Source organism: Anomalospiza imberbis, chromosome 6 (assembly GCF_031753505.1).
Source record: "Anomalospiza imberbis isolate Cuckoo-Finch-1a 21T00152 chromosome 6, ASM3175350v1, whole genome shotgun sequence".
Lineage (NCBI taxonomy): Eukaryota > Metazoa > Chordata > Aves > Passeriformes > Viduidae > Anomalospiza > Anomalospiza imberbis.
In genome coordinates, this window is record NC_089686.1 from 30,398,438 (window position 1) to 30,417,992 (window position 19,555).

A 19,555-nucleotide genomic window follows, 5' to 3' on the forward strand; every position below is an offset into this window, starting at 1 on the left:
TTTTTTAAGATACCATCTATTTTAATGGTTTTATATTAAACCTACAGACAGAGTTATTGGCCTATCCGTAATACAGTCAGTGAATTATATCGAGGCACAAAGTGATAAGTAGAGATTTTCATTCTGATCTCTGAATTTCCTTGTAGCTGTGGTTTGTCAGACCTTTAACAATACCCTAATGACAGAAGCTGGGAGGCTGTGGTTTAATATGGACTAATGCACATGGCACTGCTTTTACATTAGTATTATTTCTTTCAATCTGTTGTAGTGAAATTGTATTTTAAAATCAGGCAAACTATTGATGGTTTTATTGAATGGAATAATTTATTAAAGAAATATATTAGTCTGTTGACATTTCATCATCAAATAACAGTAAACATAATGCACATTTCCCATAAGATCATTCTTGAGAGCCTAATATTTACCCCTCAGATATTCTGAAGGTAGAGTTGATGGTTGAGAGGCTGGATGTGACCCAGCCATGGGCACTCCCAGCCCAGAGAGCCAAACGTGTCCTGGGCTGCATCCAAAGCAGCAAGGGCAGCAGGGCCAGGGAGGGGATTCTGCCCCTCTGCTCTGCTCTGGTGAGAGCCCACCTGCAGGGCTGCATCAGCTCTGGGGTGCCAGCACAGGAAGGACTTGGAGCTGCTCCAGAGGAGAGCAGTTGTCCAGGACGTGGAGTGACTCCAGCGGAGAACCACAAGTTGATCAAAGGGATGGAGAGCCTCTGCTGTGAGAAAAAGCTAAGAGAATTGGGGTTGTTTAGCCTGGAAAAGAGAAGTCTTCGGGGTGACCTAATTGCAACCTTCCAGTACCTGAAAGGAACCTACAGAAAGATGGAGAGGGACTTCTTACAAGAGCATAAAGTGACAGGACAAGAGAGAATGGTTTCAAATTGAGAGTAGGTTTACCTTAGGTATTAAAAAGTTCTTTGCTGTGAGGGTAGTGAGGCACTGGAACAGGTTGCCCAGTGAAGTTGTGGATGCCCATCCCTGGAAGTGTTCAAGGCCAGGCTGGATGGGGCTTGGAGCAACCTGATCTAGTGGAAGGTGTCCCTGCCCGTGGCAGGGAGTTGGAACTGGATGACCTTTGAGGTCCCTCCCAATCTAGACCATTGTACAATTCCATAATTGTAATAACTATTCCATGGGCAACACAACAAAAAGATATGTTTAAAGATGACCTTGTTAACATAGAGTGGTAAGTCAGAATTATACCAAAACAAGTTTGGTCTCTACTTTGAAGTACTATTCTTAAAATTTGCATTCAATTTTACAATTCATCAATTGTTTTCATTTTAGTAATGAAAAAACTTTGAACTATCAAGCATGTCTTCCTCACAATCTCCTAAAATTATTGGTTAGGATCTAGTGAATATAGAAGGGGTTAAAGTACATAAAATTTAAAACTACATAGACAATTTCACTGTAAGTTAGTCCAACATGAGGATTACTGATTTTTTTCAGATTCATCTGGAAATCCTGAAATTAACAAAAGGTAAAGGATTTTCAAAGCCATTTTAATGTTAAAGATATTTATTGGAAATTGAGAGCTTCATATTTAAACTCACCTTTCTGATAGTACACTTAAATTGTTGAGTTTTTTTCTCTTGTTTTTTGGAAAAATCTTTAAAATACATACTATTTCATTAAGCTCTGGATACAAAATCAGGAAAAGTGGTTCCTTGCTTCTTACATAACCTCTCTTAGATGATTTATATTTCTGAAACTGCGTTAACATCTAAGTGCCATCATTTAATATCTATTGGATTATCATCAGCCTTTGATGCAAGTTTGTTGGCAAGTGCCAAGTAATGCTGAGTGAGGATAATGGTTTATCTCTGCTTTTCTAATATAGTGCTTTTGGGACCTTTATTTCAATTATTGTCCAGTTGTTTCACACCACACTTCTGGTTCACTATATATGAAAGTAGTTAGAGATGGTTCTTTCTTCACACTTTGATATCTGACACTTTATAGCTCATCCTTAAATATTTTTATTCTATAAGTGACTGCACAGATAAAACAAAGGAATTGAGCGTACACTTGTTCTAGAATAGTTGCTTTCTTTTTTCTCATTCAGTTGGTAGGTGACTGTAAAGAAAATTACCACTGTATGTATCTCTGTAATTCAGTTTTAGACATGCTGAAGCGTAAATTCACTCACTATGCAAACACACAGTTAAGAACGGTAATAAAGTGTGTGCATAAAATGGGGTTTGTGCCATCACATTTGATTCAGTTGCTATTGCTATGTTCAGTTTTACTGTTAAATTTAGTTCTATTTGTAAGCAAAAAATGTTCAGCCCTACTCAGCTATTTTTAATGCAGGCAAGCTTGTTGAGGTAGCAGGGATTCCGTTACATTCCACCTGTCACACTTTGCCTCTGCCAGGAAGTTGGTTTATGGTCACAACCTCTCCATTGAGAATTTTGTGCCTTCACTTACCGTTAGATTTGCTGTGTGCATTATGAACTGCAATGTTCACAATGAGTCCACTTCTCCAGGTGGGACAGATGTAATCAGACATTCACCTGGTCCCAGGAACCTTTTATGACCTATGTACTTTACAACCAGGACCTTGAGAAGAATTCATTCGTTAAATTAAAAAAAAAAAAAAGGGAGGAGCAGGGTGTATGAACTGTGTGATTGGCATGGGTATTGCTTAAAGATTTTTTTTCCCCTAAAAACTAGGACAGGGAACTAGTGATGAAGCTATTACAGATCTCTGAGGTTTGGTGGTGGTCTCATTTCTTTCAGCATACTTTGATTGTTCTCTTTGCTTTAGGCTTGAAGATTAGGCAGGAGTAATCTGGATAACACTGCACCAGAAGAGTTTGAGGTAGTGGTATAAGTTGTAAAAACAAGAAGTGAAATTAGAAAAGTTGCGAATACTTCTTCAATTAGAAAAATGTGCCTGTCTTTATGTGTAGAACCTTTGCAATTTGAATATCTTAACTTGAATAAAAATCAGACAAGACATTATTATTTATGAAAAGTAAATTCTTAAGCTATGTCTGTGGACAAATCAGAGTGGTTCAAATCCATATTGTTCATTTCAAAAGATTTTCTTTAATCTTTTCAAACTCTTCCTACATTCTGGATGACTTTCTGGTATCTTGTTTTATAAATATATGTCATATTATACAGACATTTGTCTTTTTTTGTCAGGCAGAGAAAACACATTTGAATCTGTTTAATTTTGTTAGTGGTGATATCATTCCAGATTGCTTGAGAGAGCGTTTTGTATCACTAGTTTTATGTACTACAATTCAGAAAAGTGTAAGGTTTTGTCACTGTGTCTAATCCCCAGCTGTGATAAACACCGTATCTTATAACCTATTTATTAAACATTTCAAGTAGAATTTTAAAATAATTTAAAGGTCTTATTGCTCTCACTGGAAGTTTTTTCTAGACCCAGTGCATAAGTCTCCCTGATGTGTTGGTGGAGGACAATACCTTGTCCTCAGCCTTTACTCCCCCTAACCTGGAAAGACCAAACTCATTTAGTCTTTCCTATGAACAGCTGTTCTTTTTCCTGGGCAGTGCAGTAGCCTTGCTCCATATCTGCCTATTACGTGTCATACATATTCTTGAATGTCTGTCCCCAGTTTCCGGATGAGGACTAAGCAAGTCTTCAGGAAAATACAATATTTTTAGATTTGTACTGAAAATCTCTCTCCCTACACTTCATATGATTATTTTCCCCTTTCTTTAGCTGCATTGCTTTGTGTCCCTTTACTGATCAAATGTTACGTGGATTGATTGTTTCTTCCTCTGGGAAAACAAAGGGAAATATAATTTTTCTATTGCAGTCTTTTTGTGTAGATTTGAACCAAACTGTAGCAATATTTTAAGCATGTTCCTGTTAAGTTGCAGGTCATGTACAAAAATCAGATTAGTTACCTGCAGTAAAAAAAGTGGGTAACTTAAGCAATTACTAAAAAACATTTGGTTAATTTCTGAATCTTTACTATTTAAGACAACAAATGTTGTTAGACGGGTCATGGCTTCCAGACAGTGATATCAAAAGTTTAAAACTTTACCGTTGCTGTCACCACATCTGCTTTTTTATTAGAATATTTTTAATTTAGATTTATTAGATTTTTTTATTGAACCTGGGGAAGAGCAACCCCATGGACCAGTACAGGCTGGGGGCTGACCTGCTGGAAAGCAGCTCTCCAGAGAAGGACCTGGGGAACAGCAGCTGGCCATGATCCTTGCAGCCAAGAAGGCCAATGGGAGCCTGAGCTGCATTCAGAAGAGCACGGCCAGCAGGTCAAGGGAGGGGATCCTGCCCCTCTACTCAGCCCTGGTGAGCTTCACCTGGAGTGCTGTGTCCAGTTCTGGGCTCCTCAGGACAAGAGAGACAGGGAGCTCCTGGAGCAGGTCCAATGGAGGGCAACAAAGATGATGAGGGGACTGGAGCATCCCCCTTACAAGGAAAGGCCGAGTGAGCTGGGCCTGTTCAGCCTCAAGAGTAATGAAGAGATGACTGAGAGGGGACCTCATCAGTGTTTATCAGTATCTGAAGGGAGGTTGTCAGAGGATAGATCCAGGTTCTTGTTCCAGGGACCAAGCAACAGGACAAGACACAGTGGGCAGAAACTGAGTCACAGAAAGTTCCACCTGAACATGAGGAAGAGCTTCTTTACTGCGTAAGTGAACAAGCAAGGAAACAGATTGTCCAGAGAGGTTGTGAAGTCTCTCTCACTTGAGATATTCAAGAACTGCCTGGACACAATCCTGTGCTCTAGGATGGCCCTGCTTGAGCAGGGAGGTTGGACCAGATGACCCACTGTGGTCACTTCCAACCTGACCCATTCTGTGATTCTGTGATTTTTTTTTTTATTATGTATTTACACAGTAGCAATCTAAATATAGTATCTGGTTTGGGTTTGTTTCATTTTTTAAAAAGTGAAATGCAGTTTGGTTTCTTCTAACATAAATCTTGCAACTCTTGCAATATATAAGTAATGTATTCTGAAATTGCACAATTGTCCTTAAATGCCCACGGGGAAAAAGATCTATCAGGTTTTATTCATAGTTTTTTAAAGTCATAGGACAGGCTTCTGTGCAAAGTAAACCAAAATGAAAGCATTAATATTATTTTACCCACAGTGATGACATGTCACTGCCTATATTACCTCACAGCATGTCACAAGACATCATTACATGCTACTGAGTTTTATTTCATTTATTCCAGAATCTCATCAAGGCACTTCAGTTTAAGTATATAAAAAATTTAAAAAATCACTCAGTACCACAAAGCTCTTTAAAGTCAGATTTCCATAAATTTGCACAGTACTAAACATTGGTGGTGTTAAGCAAATGAGAGCAAATAAGTACATTAAAGTGGAAACATTACTTAAGCAAAGAGAAGCTGTTCTCTACCATTTCTATCATTTTCTATGTGGTCTGACTTTTTTTTTTTTTATTAAAGAATGGTTCAAAAGTGCCTGTAGGTAATCAAGAAATTATAAATTAATTTTTAATTCTTACTTTTGCTGGTTCAGCTGGAATTATAGTTCCTTTAATCTCCTGAATTTACCATTTTTCTGCTGTTGCCATAGTGAAATCAGGTAGAACAGGCAAAGCTGTACTTCTTCTTCTCTTTGAACTTAACTGAAAATAATGCTTTATCTATTGGTATGGCATTAGAAATCGCTTTTAAAAATGTTAATGTGGATTTAGCAACTGTGGAAACAGAGATAGTCTGACCTCAAACTGGAAGTTCTGTTGGCCCTCAGGAAAAATGCAATACCTGTGCGAGTTTTCCTTTAGCAGTTCATCCTAGTGCTTTAGGCCTAGGAAGACTTGAGGGAAAAAATTTATATAAACCTGCATCAATTTATACATCTTGATGTCATGTACTTCTGAGCAGGGAAGGACTTTAGGGCAGCTGGTTTTTGTGACTGGACAGCTTGTTTTTGTAACCAGGGCAAAATATACCATACTATTTCAAGTGATAAACAGTTTGCATCACTTAGCCTGATAGAAATCACTTTGTCACTGGGTAATTCTGCATAACAAAGACTTAGTACTGAAAAGCTCCAAATACCATTGAGAATTCAACTCATTCTTCAGGAGGATGGTGCCAGACTTGCTGGGTATATTTTTATAGGTGTGTAGTAATATGTAATGTCTACCTGAGGTAGACTAGTCTGCTGTGCACAAACCTACAAAGTTGCCTCCAGTGTAGAAATACTGATTTGTAAAAATGTGATACCTCAAAGGTACAGAAAGACAATTTGAAATCTGTGGCAAAAGTCAGTAGTTGATACAGAGAGATCCTAGAAGTTGAAGTAGTTGAAATTGCGTAAATGTTCTCTCTTCACTCTTATTTATTGACTCTATTTTCCTCTTTTTGGTGTGTGCTTTTGGGGTTTATTGTGGTTTCTTTATGCCTTCCAGTTAATAATGGTCTGGCTTGAATAGACAGGAAGACCCCCACCTCTTTTGCAAGAGTGCTATAAACTGAGGGGACTGACAAGAATCTTCTTATTGTCTGTATTGGTCTTCCATTACTCAGTTCAAGTTGAAGGTGTCTTCAACATATTCAGTAATCTGTACTGAGGTTGGAGCAGATGGAAACCTTATGTCAGCGCCTCTCCTTAAGCTGCATTATGACTGTTCCTGACAAGTGGATTTCTGTGAGAGACAGCTTTCTTGAGAGGTTCCTGTGGAATTCAGGAACCATTTTTAACTACTGTCCTTCCTTATGTTTAGAATGCACGGTGATTTTTGATATTGCAATCACAAATATAAGGACAAGACTGGAAAATAAGCACTTTAAGAAACAAACCTTGCAATTTTTGGCTAACAAGGGACAGGGAGAGACAGCTGGTCAGAACAGATACTAATCTTATCACTTAATTTGCTTTCTCTGAGCTTTTATGCAATGTAAGACCAAAAAGCAACAAAGTGGCTGTGCTCAAGTGGAAGTTAGCCAAGTCTCGGAAAGGTTGGTAGAACTCACTATTCATGATGTTTCAAGCTGCTTACTCAAGCCTAATTTATCTTTGAAGGAAAAAGTGGCATTCATTTTTCTTCTTGTTGTTAGTTTTATTTTCTATTAGTTTTGCTTTTGTCTTAAAAGGAACAGAAGTTGAACAGGACTATGAGCTCAATAAGTCACACTTCTGTTTTTTTTAAATGAGACAGCTAGTGCTGTCTTTGATGCCCTTAGATGTCTGCCAACCAACAATGTTCATTTATCTAGCAATCTTAACAATTGCATAGCAAAGAAAGGAAATGAAAAGAAAAAAAAAGGGAAAAGGAAAGGTGGGGGTGAAAGGGGATGGGAAGGGAAGGGAAGGGAAGGGAAGGGAAGGGAAGGGAAGGGAAGGGAAGGGAAGGGAAGGGAAGGGAAGGGAAGGGAAGGGAAGGGAAGGGAAGGGAAGGGAAGGGAAGGGAAGGGAAGGGAAGGGAAGGGAAGGGAAGGGAAGGGAAGGGAAGGGAAGGGAAGGGAAGGGAAGGGACACGAGAATATGTAGTCTAGCTATCATCTACTGTTTTCAACATGTATTTATATGAAGGAAAATGTCAATACTGTGTGATTTTATAGTGTTGCAGACTTCGGCCTCAGTTCTCATCAGGCGTGGATTGTAATATGTCTCATTGGTTAAATGCACTTTGGCCTATCCTGTCTTTCTGGTGAACACTAACACCAGATAAACAGCTGCACAGAAAAAAAGCATTGCTGCAAAGAGGCACTCACAGATTATTCAGATATCATCTTGCACTGGCCTTAGGATGGCCTGTTACTTTCAGCCCTAAAAGTAAACAACTGTTAATCACCTAGTGGCAACATGAGTTGACAGGCACTTGTGGCTGCCTGGATTTCAGTCTAACAGTACTCAAAGGCTTTTCTCATGTTTTCTGTCACCCAGGATAAGAGGCAGTTTGCAGCCAAGCATTCCTTTGGGAAGGCTGCTGTGAGTTTAACAAAATGTTTGAAATAACCTCAGTAACTCCTCTCAACACTGATCCACAGCTTCAAATGTGCAGAATCAAACAATAGTGACCTTGCATCGACAGTCTCTGGAGAGCGAACTAATGGCATAATGTTTTCTAAGGGAAACTGAGTAACAAGCAAGTACCTCAAGAAGCAACATTCCTTGCCTGGATTTAATCAGAAAGTGATGCTTTCAGCAACAACATGTGGAATAGTTCTGCAGTGCAAGCAACCATCTTTGTTCCCTGCTTATTCAAAGAGTACTGCCATTCTTGCAATGTATTAACTGGTAAATACAAGTAACACAACTTAAAATAGAAGCAGCACTGCTTTAGTAAACTAGTTTTCAGATTGCATGTTGTAGGATTGGAAGGGTGTTGCTGTTTTGAACATTAATGGACTTGCAAAACAGTGGACAGTAAAACAAAGTGCTAACCCCGAGTTAGGAAAGACAAATTCATAGATGCCACACTTAATACTGAATGGAATGTTAGACTTTCTCCACCAGAATGGAAATTTTGAAGCTTCTGAAAAAGTTGTAGAAAGTTTTCTTGTATTCTGCCTTTCAGATTTTAGGGGTTTGTGGTTGAGCGCTTCTTTTGCTTAGTTATGTCCCTCATCCAGAATTCCTGAAGTCACTTTGCCCTGTATTGAAATGGTTAACTAATGTAGAATCCTTGTATTTCCCAGAATATTGCATTTATCTCCAAGTTATCAAGCAACATACCTGGAACAGTATCTATTATCTCTTTTAGCCAGATACTGGAACTATCTTCCCAAGTAGTCAAAATGCATTGTTTTCCAAGATGCATACCCAAGTGATCCCCACTAGAGCCAGAAAAAGCCACCAGTGTGCACTCACAGCCTAGAAGGCCAAGTACATTGTGGGCTGCATTAAAGGGTGGTCAGGCAGTGGAACAGGTTGCCAGTAGAGATTTGGATGGCCCATTCCTGACAGTGTTCAAGGTCAGGTTGGATGGGGCCCTGAGCAGCCTCGTCTCAGTGTCACCCCTGCCTACAGCAGGGTTTTGGAACTAGATGACCTTTAAGGTCCCTTCCAACCCAAACCATTCTATGATTCTCTGAAAAAACTGTGGCCATTATTTCCATGAAACAATCCAGCAGTATAAGAGTTAAAAATCTCTTTTCTAATATGTTGATGTGAGTACAATGTTAATTTTCAGTACCTCATCCCAGTCCTGCAGTGCAGGCATAGGGTCACCTTGTAGAGTGTCTTTAGAGCGCAAAACTTTACAATCTGATGTGCAAAGAAAGCATCTACCTGAATTTTGAATATGCTGAGACTGAAAAAAACCCATATTGTTCCTTAAGTACACACAATCACTTGAGAGTTGAGCATCTGGAATACTGCTAATAAACAAAACCAAAAAAAGAGCAAAAAGAGTATATTTTAGTAGATATTAGGACATAAACCAACAGAAACTGAGAAATTTGAAGTTCACTCAAGGCTTTCTCCTCTTAATAACAAGCTGCCTTGAAGCCAGTATGTGTTTTCTTTCTCACTCACTGCATCAGTCTTCACTTAGAAAGCCTTGATCCTTGTAAATCACTGTAGCTTTAATGTTATTTAATCATAGTTTTTGAATGTTAATTTCCATGAGAACTGTATTTTTAAAAAAAGTCTAACTTGTCATTGAGGATTATAAAAATCCTTTATTTGCCTGGAGAACAGTACTCAGAACTGAATGAAGAAGTGTAAGTGAAGAATGTGTTTCGACAGTTTGTTTATTAAAAATGTATTATGCAGCTAAAAGTTATATTGTATTTATAATATTTTAATGACAGTGACTTGCACAGTTTCTAGTGCAGTCTATTAGTGTGCATTTAAAACTGTGCTATGGAAAATTCTAAAATATTTTAAATGCCCCCTTATGTCCACATAAATATCACTCGATTTGTTTTTATTTTTCAAAATGCCACAAGCAATTAAATCATATTATAAGCTTGATTTAATGCTGCTATTTTATTGAAGCTTTAACAGTCTCATTGCAGAGGTAAAAAGATAATTAGTGTAAAAAAAGTTCATTAAGATTTAATCACATCTGAGTGAGGTTTAACTGTAGGGAGAGAGAAGCCTGATATTAGTTTCCATCCACCTTTTTTCACCTGACAACTCTAACTTCCACATCAACTTCATATAGTATCAGTTTCTGGCATTCTTGGAAATGCCTACCTTTCTCAGCCCAAAGAAATTCCCACTTTTGAGTCAAAACCTCCTCATTAAATGGGAGTCTCACAAAGTATTAGTAGACTTTGACTTTTTCCTTGTCTTCAGTAAAAATAAGACTTCCCCCACTACTGTGGTAACGTCAAAGCTTAAAGAAGATTATGTTTTACTTGCTTAATTTTGCCTTAAGCAGCATGAACTGAATGCCTGGATCCTTGAGACATATTATGCTGCTAGCGTCTGTGTGTGAGGCATGTAGTAGTTGTTCATGCCATGGACAAGTTTCCTATTGTCTTTACAAGTATGTGATCAGAACTTGTTAAACTTTCTTGAGCCACATCTGTAAGCAATTTTTTTTCCACTTGCTACTGTAAGAAGTCAGTGTTAAGTAGCTTAAGGGAGTTGGGCACAAAAATATTGCAGCCTTATGGATTACAGGTTAAGGATCAAATTTTGAAAGCAAAAATTATCATTGGTTTGCTAAGTACAAATGATCATTAACTTGCTAAGCAAAAATTATCACTTGATTTGCTAAGTACTGGATTTTTTACTCCTTTCGACTAGATTTGGTGAAGTCAAACTAATAAGGTGACTATTTGTGTCACTAGATTACAAAATTGTGTGGACCACTGGAAAACTGACAGGAATTATAAAACTCCACCACCCACCATTATCTTCAAATTGCAGTCAGAGTTTTTAAAATACACTGTCTTAATGCACAAGTACCTGTATTTGATTTCAAAACTCTGTGTAAATGAATGGTAGAAAAAAGTGCCTTGTTATAAACAATTCTGAATTAGGACTGCAGTAGCTGTTTAAGTGGGAAGTTTCTTGCTAATCAAAGTACATTTCTGAGCAGTGGCTCTTCAATGTTTGCCAAGATATATAATGCTGTGTCATCAGCAGCTGTAAACTGGTCTAGACATAAGGAAGTTGGCTGACTTATGCCAACTGACCTTATTTGTCAGTTGTAATGTGGTCTGTAGTTGTTGCCTACTAGCCTAGCTCTGCCAATTTTTCAATTTCTTCTGCTGACACAAATGAGACTTCTACAAGTACACTAAAATAAAGCTAAGTATCCTTAAACAGTAAACTTATTATGTATTATTATAGGGGGTTAGTTATTTCATTTTCAAGGTTTATTAGTACTACATGTAAAACCTATTTACTCACAACTGTGATTCTGAAGAGCAATGTTAAATTGACTTAGAATGTAATAATTTATTTGTGAACTTCTGTAATTCTCCTTTCCCAGAAAACAAGTAGTGTTGTGCAAATGGTAATGCTCCGGTTTGCTCCATATTTAAAAAGAAAAACAAGGAAACAAAGCCAGCTTTTTAGCTGGCATTGAAAAGTGAGGGACAAGAATGCAGTCCTTAAAAGACACATTCAGGTGTGACCTTCATAATTAAAATTACCAACCAGGTATATTGTTATATTTTCATAACATTAATATTTGGCTGAATCCATTTGATAAAATATTTGTTCAAATGCATGCATATTAGAAACAATAATTCATATGCCAGCATTTTCTTATGAGAGTCTTGTGGAATTCAAATTATTTACATTATGTTGAGATGCAAATAAAACATCTATAACAAATAGACTAATAATAAATGAAGTGAACATATATATAAAAACAATTCCAAGTTCTTTTACATTTCTGTTCAGTATCAAGCAGTGTGTTGAAAATGCATTTTTCATAAATGCATTTTTCATAAAACCACATACAAGGCTTTGTGATCATGAAAAAATCACCTCACAGCAGCCACATGTCTAGGCAAATCCTTAGAAGCTGGTATGGACCTCACACAGACATTCCAGAAGAAAAGACGTTACTAGAAATTTTCTCTTGAGGTGAAGTAGAATATGTGTGTGAGCCTACTAGGCCACTTTGATAAATAAATAAAAGTCTTTTTTCTGTTCTAGCACCAAACTGGTTCAACTGGAGGGCAAGTTAAACCCTGATTCATATTTTACTTAGTTGTTTTCTTTCCCTTTTTTTTTAAGTGATCCCTTAGTTGTTGTTGCTGAGGTTTTTTTCTTAAGACAAAGAACCATTTGGCTTTGGGTTATCTGAATTTTGCCTTCTGGCTTTACAGTATATCTCTGTGAAACTGCTTTCCAAGACAAAACTTGGTGTCCCAGGATTTATCAGTGAACTACTTTAGCTGTGGTTTTCTTTCAAAATTTATGTGATTAAACCAATACAGAGTTCCTCTGAACAATCTGAAATTAGTGCAAGCCTGACTTACTTAGAGCAAGTATTATTGTCAGATACAAGTTTTATCTAAAGAACTTGTTGAGACTGCAACTACATTCAGCTATATTCAAACTGTATTTTTCTATCTCAAATGCTTCACTTGATTCTTTGAAAGACATGATGTGCTGCCTTTAGTACTTAGACTAAATTTAGTCAGCTATAGGCGTAAAGCAATCCACGAGCTTTTTTAATGCTGCTCTCCTCTTGCCATGTCTTGGGGTCAGAAGCCTGTGTGCCTCGCTTTTGGCACTTCTGGTACTCACACCTCAAGTGTAGTAGAGTTGCCTTTGACAGCCTTGTAGTCAGTCACAGCTTCTAATGTCAGAACGGGACATTGAACTAAACTGGGATTTATATAATGGTAGCTACCTATCGGTTGATTTTTAAGTAAATTGATGATGATTTTCACTTGCTGTGTTTATTATGTTTTTGCATCTGTATTTCCTCTTTATTCTATTTTTGCTGCATGGAATCAACCAATCCTTAGTTACTTGGAACTCTTTTCAGCTTTAAAAAGAAACCCCTAATAAAAGTAAAGTTCTAAAAGCAGTACTTTTGCTGGAATAGCTAAAATTACAGTTTCATATAACTTTTGGACACGTTCCTTCACACCTAAGAACTGAAGATGGGGACAAGAAATACAAGCATATTTTCAGGGATTTATACAATTTTTCTAAGCAAGAAGAAAATCCATAGCAGTCCAACAGTTTGTTACATTCTAAGGTTGATTTTCAATTTAAGCCTAAACTTTCTCCAGTGTGTCTTTCATATGAAATAAGATAATCTGGCCTGTCTTGTATCTCTACAGTTTTAGAACCAATTGGTACATTCAAAGATTTCCTATGCTCCTCAGAGCTACTTAATGTCTCTCCCCTTTCCATAGCAATACCAAGTATACATTCTGTCATTTTAGTTCATTCTCCTGTGTAAACCACAGTCAGTCACTCCACTTGTTCAGTGTTACAACTGATGCAAGAAATCAATTTGTTGCTTTACTTTGTAATTCACAGCACTCACTTTCATTCCTCAGGGTGTCATATCTCCACTTGTGAAGGAGTCTGATTAGAAAGTATGGTTCTTACTTTTAGGTTACATTTTGCTATCTCACCCCCTTACACAAAAAGGTTAAGTGTCTTTTCAAATTAAGGCAGCAGTAATTAACCAGTGGCATTGCTTGTGGTTTGCCAGCTCTGGGCGTTAATGAGAGAGAAATTAGCACTTAACAGCAGGAGTTCCTGATAGTCAGTGGCAAATGCTTAATGGGCCAATAAGTTTATTTTGGTCTTAAGTACTGCACTTAAGTGCAGTAAACAAAAGTATGGCATGGGTTTTTATGTGATCATACACATGAGCTTTATGATATAGAGCTATACTAGAACGAATGACACAATGGAGTTGAAAAAGTGCAACCTAGACAGGGCAAACAGTTTTGCTGTAACACCACAATCAGAAGCAGGATTGATGGGTATTTTCTTGCCAAAGATGTACTTGCTGCTGCCATTAACAGTCTGCAGATGTTCTTGTATATAATTTTATTATCAAATTTGGTATTTCTGAACATAATTTTTTAAGCCCTCAAAAATTGTGCTTGAGCTGAGGTGATTTGCTCACAAGACATAAATTAGCCTTTTGAGGTGTCTTGAAATAGTAATTTTATTAAAACTTACAGTTTCAAAAAATAACTAAACAAATTACTTAAGCACAGGGCCACATGCATTTTATGGTGAATGGGGGATTCAGACTGCCACACAGCGAAATGAGCCCTTCAGAACCTGGGTGAGCAGCTGCTCATTAGCATCAGGATTTTACCTGACACATGTGCTTGTAATGAGTAACTACTTGCATACATTTCATACCTTCTGCCTTGCACAAAATAGCCCATTAGAAATGTAAGGTCTGCTCCCTATCTTCTGGGGATTTTTGCTTTTAAAATAATTTTGGTTAGTACATAAGTACATTCCCACCCGATTACCCATTTCTGTATTTGCTTGCTGTGGGAACAGATACCTTGTCTGTGAAGTAACAAAAGTGGGGGCCCCTCCTGGATCAGCAAACTGCTGTCTCTCACCAGAGGCTGTGAGCGTCAGTCCTTGGCCTCACTTGCCTTTGCCCCTCACTCCTGCTTGGGTCTCTGGGCTTGCGGGTGCAGTGAGGTTCTGCACGTTTTGGCCCCACAGGAGCTTAAGCAATGGACAATGGAAAGAAGTCCATGGAAGCTGAAGTTGTTGGCCAACCAGACAAAATTAGGAACTGGGTATAGGCAGCATCGTCCTTCATATTAGCCACTTTTTAGTCTGTACTGTATTTATTGCCAGACATGTCAGGATATGTTACCTAGTACAACCAGATGGGTCAGAGTTTTAACCTTTCAACTTTCTAATATCACTTTCAGTTGCAAAACCATACTTGCCAGTGTGGCCTTATCTATGCTGAGGGTAATTTACTCTGCCACTGAACTGTGGCCACTTGGAGGTTGAAGAGTAGTAGCCATAGACCAAAATGTTACAACGCTCTGCAGCAGCTTCAGACAAAAGAGTACCGCATCTAATTGAAACTGCAGGAGGAAGCCACAGGGGTTTCTTCTTCCTTTGATGCCTATTCCATTACACGAGCACATCAAATAGAGTTTGCTCCGCATTGTTGGAAAGAAACCACCCTCATGAAGCCAGTCTGGCACTACCCATGGCTTTGAGTGCTTGTATTACCTGCTCAGTGGACATTTAGGTTACCGTGCCTCCCCTGAGCACATATTAATTAAAATTAAATGTTAACAAAAATTGGCAACCATATTGGTTGAATCCTGAGTACAACTCTGCATATAAACCATTACATGACATTCTATTGAACTTTTTCGTGTACAGACGGTACCTAACAGCTCATCCTGCACTGTTGGTTTTGGCAAGTTCACTACAGCATATAATAAATCAAGGAAAGAAAAAGCTTTTTGGCCTAATGTTGTACAGACTGCTGTAATGTTAGACTACAGAAAGCAGTTCTGTTTTTAGACATCCTTTTTACTAACCCAACATTCATAATTTATGATTCCACTGTAAAATTCCTGCAACACTACACCAGAAGTAGTGCTGCCCTTTAATTAAGTGCTCTCAGTAGGAAAAACGTGAAACTGATGTGCAAAACATATCGCAGTACACAGTGATTGATAGTGATTACTTCTTTATGAACCCAGCCTGAAGGTCTGAACTTCCTGATGGGTAAAATAGTCCATGGGGCTACTTCCTGAGATTGCCTAGTGGGGATCAGTCAGAGTTAGCAATATCTGAGGAATTCCTGAGGCACATTTCAGAGCCATTACAACACAAACTTTCTGTTTCTTCTAAATTGTGCTTTATGTTAATAATTACCTGAATAATAGCTCATCGTAGGGATTATATTTTAAGGATTCATTGTTATCTTCATGGTATTATAATTTGAATGAACTGGGACATGTGTAAAACCTTGTATCTTTAATGTCTGCACACACAAATCTAAAAGAGTAGGGTGCAAGTCAAAAGAGGTTTCTCTGTATATCACAGTTACTGAATATTATTTAGTATTTAATGCATAGGTATCTTTCACTAATGTGTGCAGAAGATTCAAAATAAACTGAAACTCTGATGTGGATTCTGTGAGTCTCTAAATAGCATTTTTATTCATAGAATCAGGTACTATTGACATCAATCAATTGCACATTCAAAATTTGAAAATTAAATGGCGGCTAAATACTCCCTCCAATTTTGCAGTGAAGTTACTGATTTGTGTTGGAATCATAGAGCTGGGAAATTGAAATTCCCCTAACACAGTTACATAAGTTCATTTTTTTTGTGTGTGTGTGTGATAGATTTGGCCCTGGATTAGTCATCTACTGGTACGGATTTATTGAAGAGCTGGACTGCCATCGTGAACGTGGTATCCTGCTAAAAGACTGCTTCCCTACTGACATTGTGACTCTGCGACACAGCATGGCTCAGCGCTGATGTTGGGAGGAAGAGGTAAATCCGGAAGCAATTTTACTTTCCTGCAGTGTAAACTAATGGCAGCATCTGCCCTGAACTTCAGCTGAACTCCTGCTGCCTGCCCTTATGCTACTGCTGCTTTACACAAACATATCAAGAGTTTCTGTTTTGCTTCAGTCCTCTGTTGTGATCAGCCAAAAAAGACAGACACAACCCACTCATTATCAGCAGTTCTGTCTCTGTCAAACAGCTAGTTTCGAGATACTCATAATCTTTCTTCCTTCCGGATGGCTTCTTCAAGCATTCTAAACAAAGACAAAAATGCAGAGGCTGATAGGTGGAGCTTTCAGTTCTTATCCTTGTTACAGAGTCACCTATAAAATTAAGTGCTTTTTATGAATTCATTATGTGCTAGTGGTGTGACTAAAACACCTACAGTGATGTGGAGGTTTGGTGAAGACTGTTGTTTTGGGGCTTAAAACGATATAATGCAAAGCTGGTAAAGCCCAAGTGGTAAGAGAGGACCATGGCTGTTACAGTAAATAGCCAGATTTTGAGATAATTGGTGTATGTGTTTTGTCACTATCTGATTGTTAAAATCAACAATGGAATCCCAAGTTAACAGTTAAAAATAGGAGATTTTGAGAGGGGGTAAAAGCAAAGAACACAGCTTTTATTTTATGTATATAAGCCTGTGAAGTTTGGGGGTAGTGTGGGGAGAGGCTTAGTAAGTATTTTAATGACTCAAAAAATAACTCATGTTTTGTCTTCTTCTCTTCCTCACCCCCGGGGAATCCTAGGAATTTTTCTCTTAACTGACTAAGGAAGGAATCTCTCTTTACCCCTACAGGTATTGTGGCAAATTTCTGGCACACTGAAGTCCAAAAGAACAACGTGCAGGAGCTTTCTATGTGAGTTATTTCTGAAGGAGTTTACCATCTTGGTATTCAAGAAGGGGAATTAAAAAAAAGATACAGCAGTGCTTCATACTGGATCAGTTCCACAAGAACAAATAAAGCACACAAATGGACAGAAGTTTCCTGCGTACTTGTTTTCATGTAAGAGCCTTGTTTTTCTCCTGTTAGAACCACCAAGATTAGAAGTTCTTTGAGGTGGGTGTTAGCCCTTTGTGAAGTTTTGAGTTCAGTCTCTTCTTTTTGAATCCACATCGCCACTCAGAGGAGCAAGATTGGGTCTCAGGTTTGTGCTCTCAGACATTTCTTAATGACAGCGGCTTATTGGGCTTGACACGCTTCAGTACTCTTCTCTGTGCTAACTACTACTCAGGAAAGGACAAAATATTTTCAAATGTCAGTGACAGATTTGCATGTATGCTCATCATGTTCAGATTTTCTGAGAAGAGCTATGGATTCAGCTGTAGAAATAAAGGTCTGATAACAGTCTCCCTAAAGCACAAGTTGATGATCTTTTCCAGAAAGAATGGGTCTCTAAAACATTACAGTGCATATTCATCAACTTTTTTTAGTTGAAGTCATATGTTGTGTGCCTGTATGTTTTCAAAAATCATGTGCAGACTTTTTACAGTCTTGCCGTGAGTGGAAAGAATATTAATCCTATTCAGGAGTTTTTCAGCTGTAGTTTTCAGATGCATGCACAGTATTTTTATTTTTAATTTTTAGTTTTCACCTTAACACTTGCTGGTAAGTTTTACACAGGAGTTTATCATTTTGATGAATCTTTCATTTTCAAGAAAAAATGTCTTTAATCTTCTAGTACTCTGTCCCTTGCTGCAGAGATAAACTAGAATAGCTCCATGGAATTGTTGCATAGAGATATTTTCCTGGGTTTGAATGTTTTATAGTGAAGATATTTGTTTTTAAAAACTATTCAAGCACCTGTAACTCATTTGCATTCAACTATTTAAGGTATTGTGCTGAGCTTATTTTACTTGACCAGCTGTAAGGTATCTGCCCATACAGATACACAGAAGCAATCTGTGAATGTACCTGCCTGATGCTACACACAAAAGCTACATTTAGGGTGTTACTCCCCCTGGGACTTTTAACTATGGTTTAGGTTAGGGGAATGTGTAAAATCAACAAGAGAATAAAAAAAGAAGGAATAACTGAACATTATCATAGTAGAAAATTCAGAAGTAATGGTTGTCTGAGTGAAATGGGTTTTAATGGCAAATGGTATTTGTTTTAGCTACTGCATATGCTTTCTGTTGTATGAAATCATTTAAATCAGTTTTTACATGATACACTAATGCTGCTTTTTCTTTTTGAATAAATTAAATTTATCTACACAGATGTTGAAAATTCTGCTAACCTTCATCAAACCATTGCTTTATTTGTTTCTACATTAAACAAATTTATGTGGAGACACACAGATAAATCAGTTTAGGCTTATATATGTGTATTTATTCCTCTACCTAATGCTGTGACATAACAGGTTGAAAAGCAGTACAGCTGTCTTTAATCAGAGCTTTGTACTCATCTTCATATATTGCCCACTTAAAGGATCTGTATTAGAATGAGGATGAAATTAACCACAAAAGTCTGTTTACTGTACCAATTTCATTGCATGCTATCAAAAAAGCTTTGCCACTACAAAAACTATGCTGTGTCACTCTTTTAAATGCTGAAAGCAAAGCATAAAAAAATAGGACTGTTTTGTTATTACTACTTGCATACTGTAAAAAAAAACCCTCTATTTGGATATTTTCTCTGTTTATCAGATGTAAACATCAACTTTAATATTAAAGAGAAAAGCAATGCTGTTTGTGGGTTTTTTCTTGGTCTGGTTTTCTTAAACAGTGTTGTGGCCATTGGAACCTTAACATTAAAACCAAATTCATTTTTATGGAGTATTCTGTAGAGTGTGCTAATGAATTATGCCAAGCCAGAAAACAGAAGTGAACATAAAACTGAATGATGTTCTCACTGGCATATATAGACTTGCAAGCATCTGCTCTTACAACCACTGTTATAAGGCGTGTTCTGAGCTTTAGGAACGGATGTAATTGTATTGAGCAGGGAAGCAAAACTTATTTGTAATGGAGGAACACAATGGTGGGTCGCACACTCTAATATACGAAGAAAACAGAAGTTTTACCATTCCTATATTCTTGGGACACATTATTAGTATGAGTTTAATAATCTTTCCCTAAAGACAGAGCAGAAAAAGCTTTTGTCTAAACCTGAAGAAAAGGGACAAAATATCTTATTGTGC

The 19,555-nt window shown here is 37.6% G+C and overlaps 1 protein-coding gene across 5 annotated transcripts in view; it reads left to right on the forward strand.

Annotated features, from left to right (window-relative positions):
- Positions 1-19,103, forward strand: part of CDIN1 (CDAN1 interacting nuclease 1) — a 123,852-nt gene extending 104,749 nt beyond the window's left edge. For all 5 annotated transcript variants that reach the window (XM_068193041.1, XM_068193039.1, XM_068193044.1 and 2 more), the window contains 3 exons: positions 16,246-16,396; positions 17,211-17,861; positions 17,918-19,103. In XM_068193041.1, the coding sequence (XP_068049142.1) occupies positions 16,246-16,381 (136 nt within the window). In that variant the 3' untranslated portion in view covers positions 16,382-16,396; positions 17,211-17,861; positions 17,918-19,103. The remainder of the gene's footprint in view (positions 1-16,245; positions 16,397-17,210; positions 17,862-17,917) is intronic.
- The last annotated feature ends 452 nt before the right edge of the window (positions 19,104-19,555 follow it).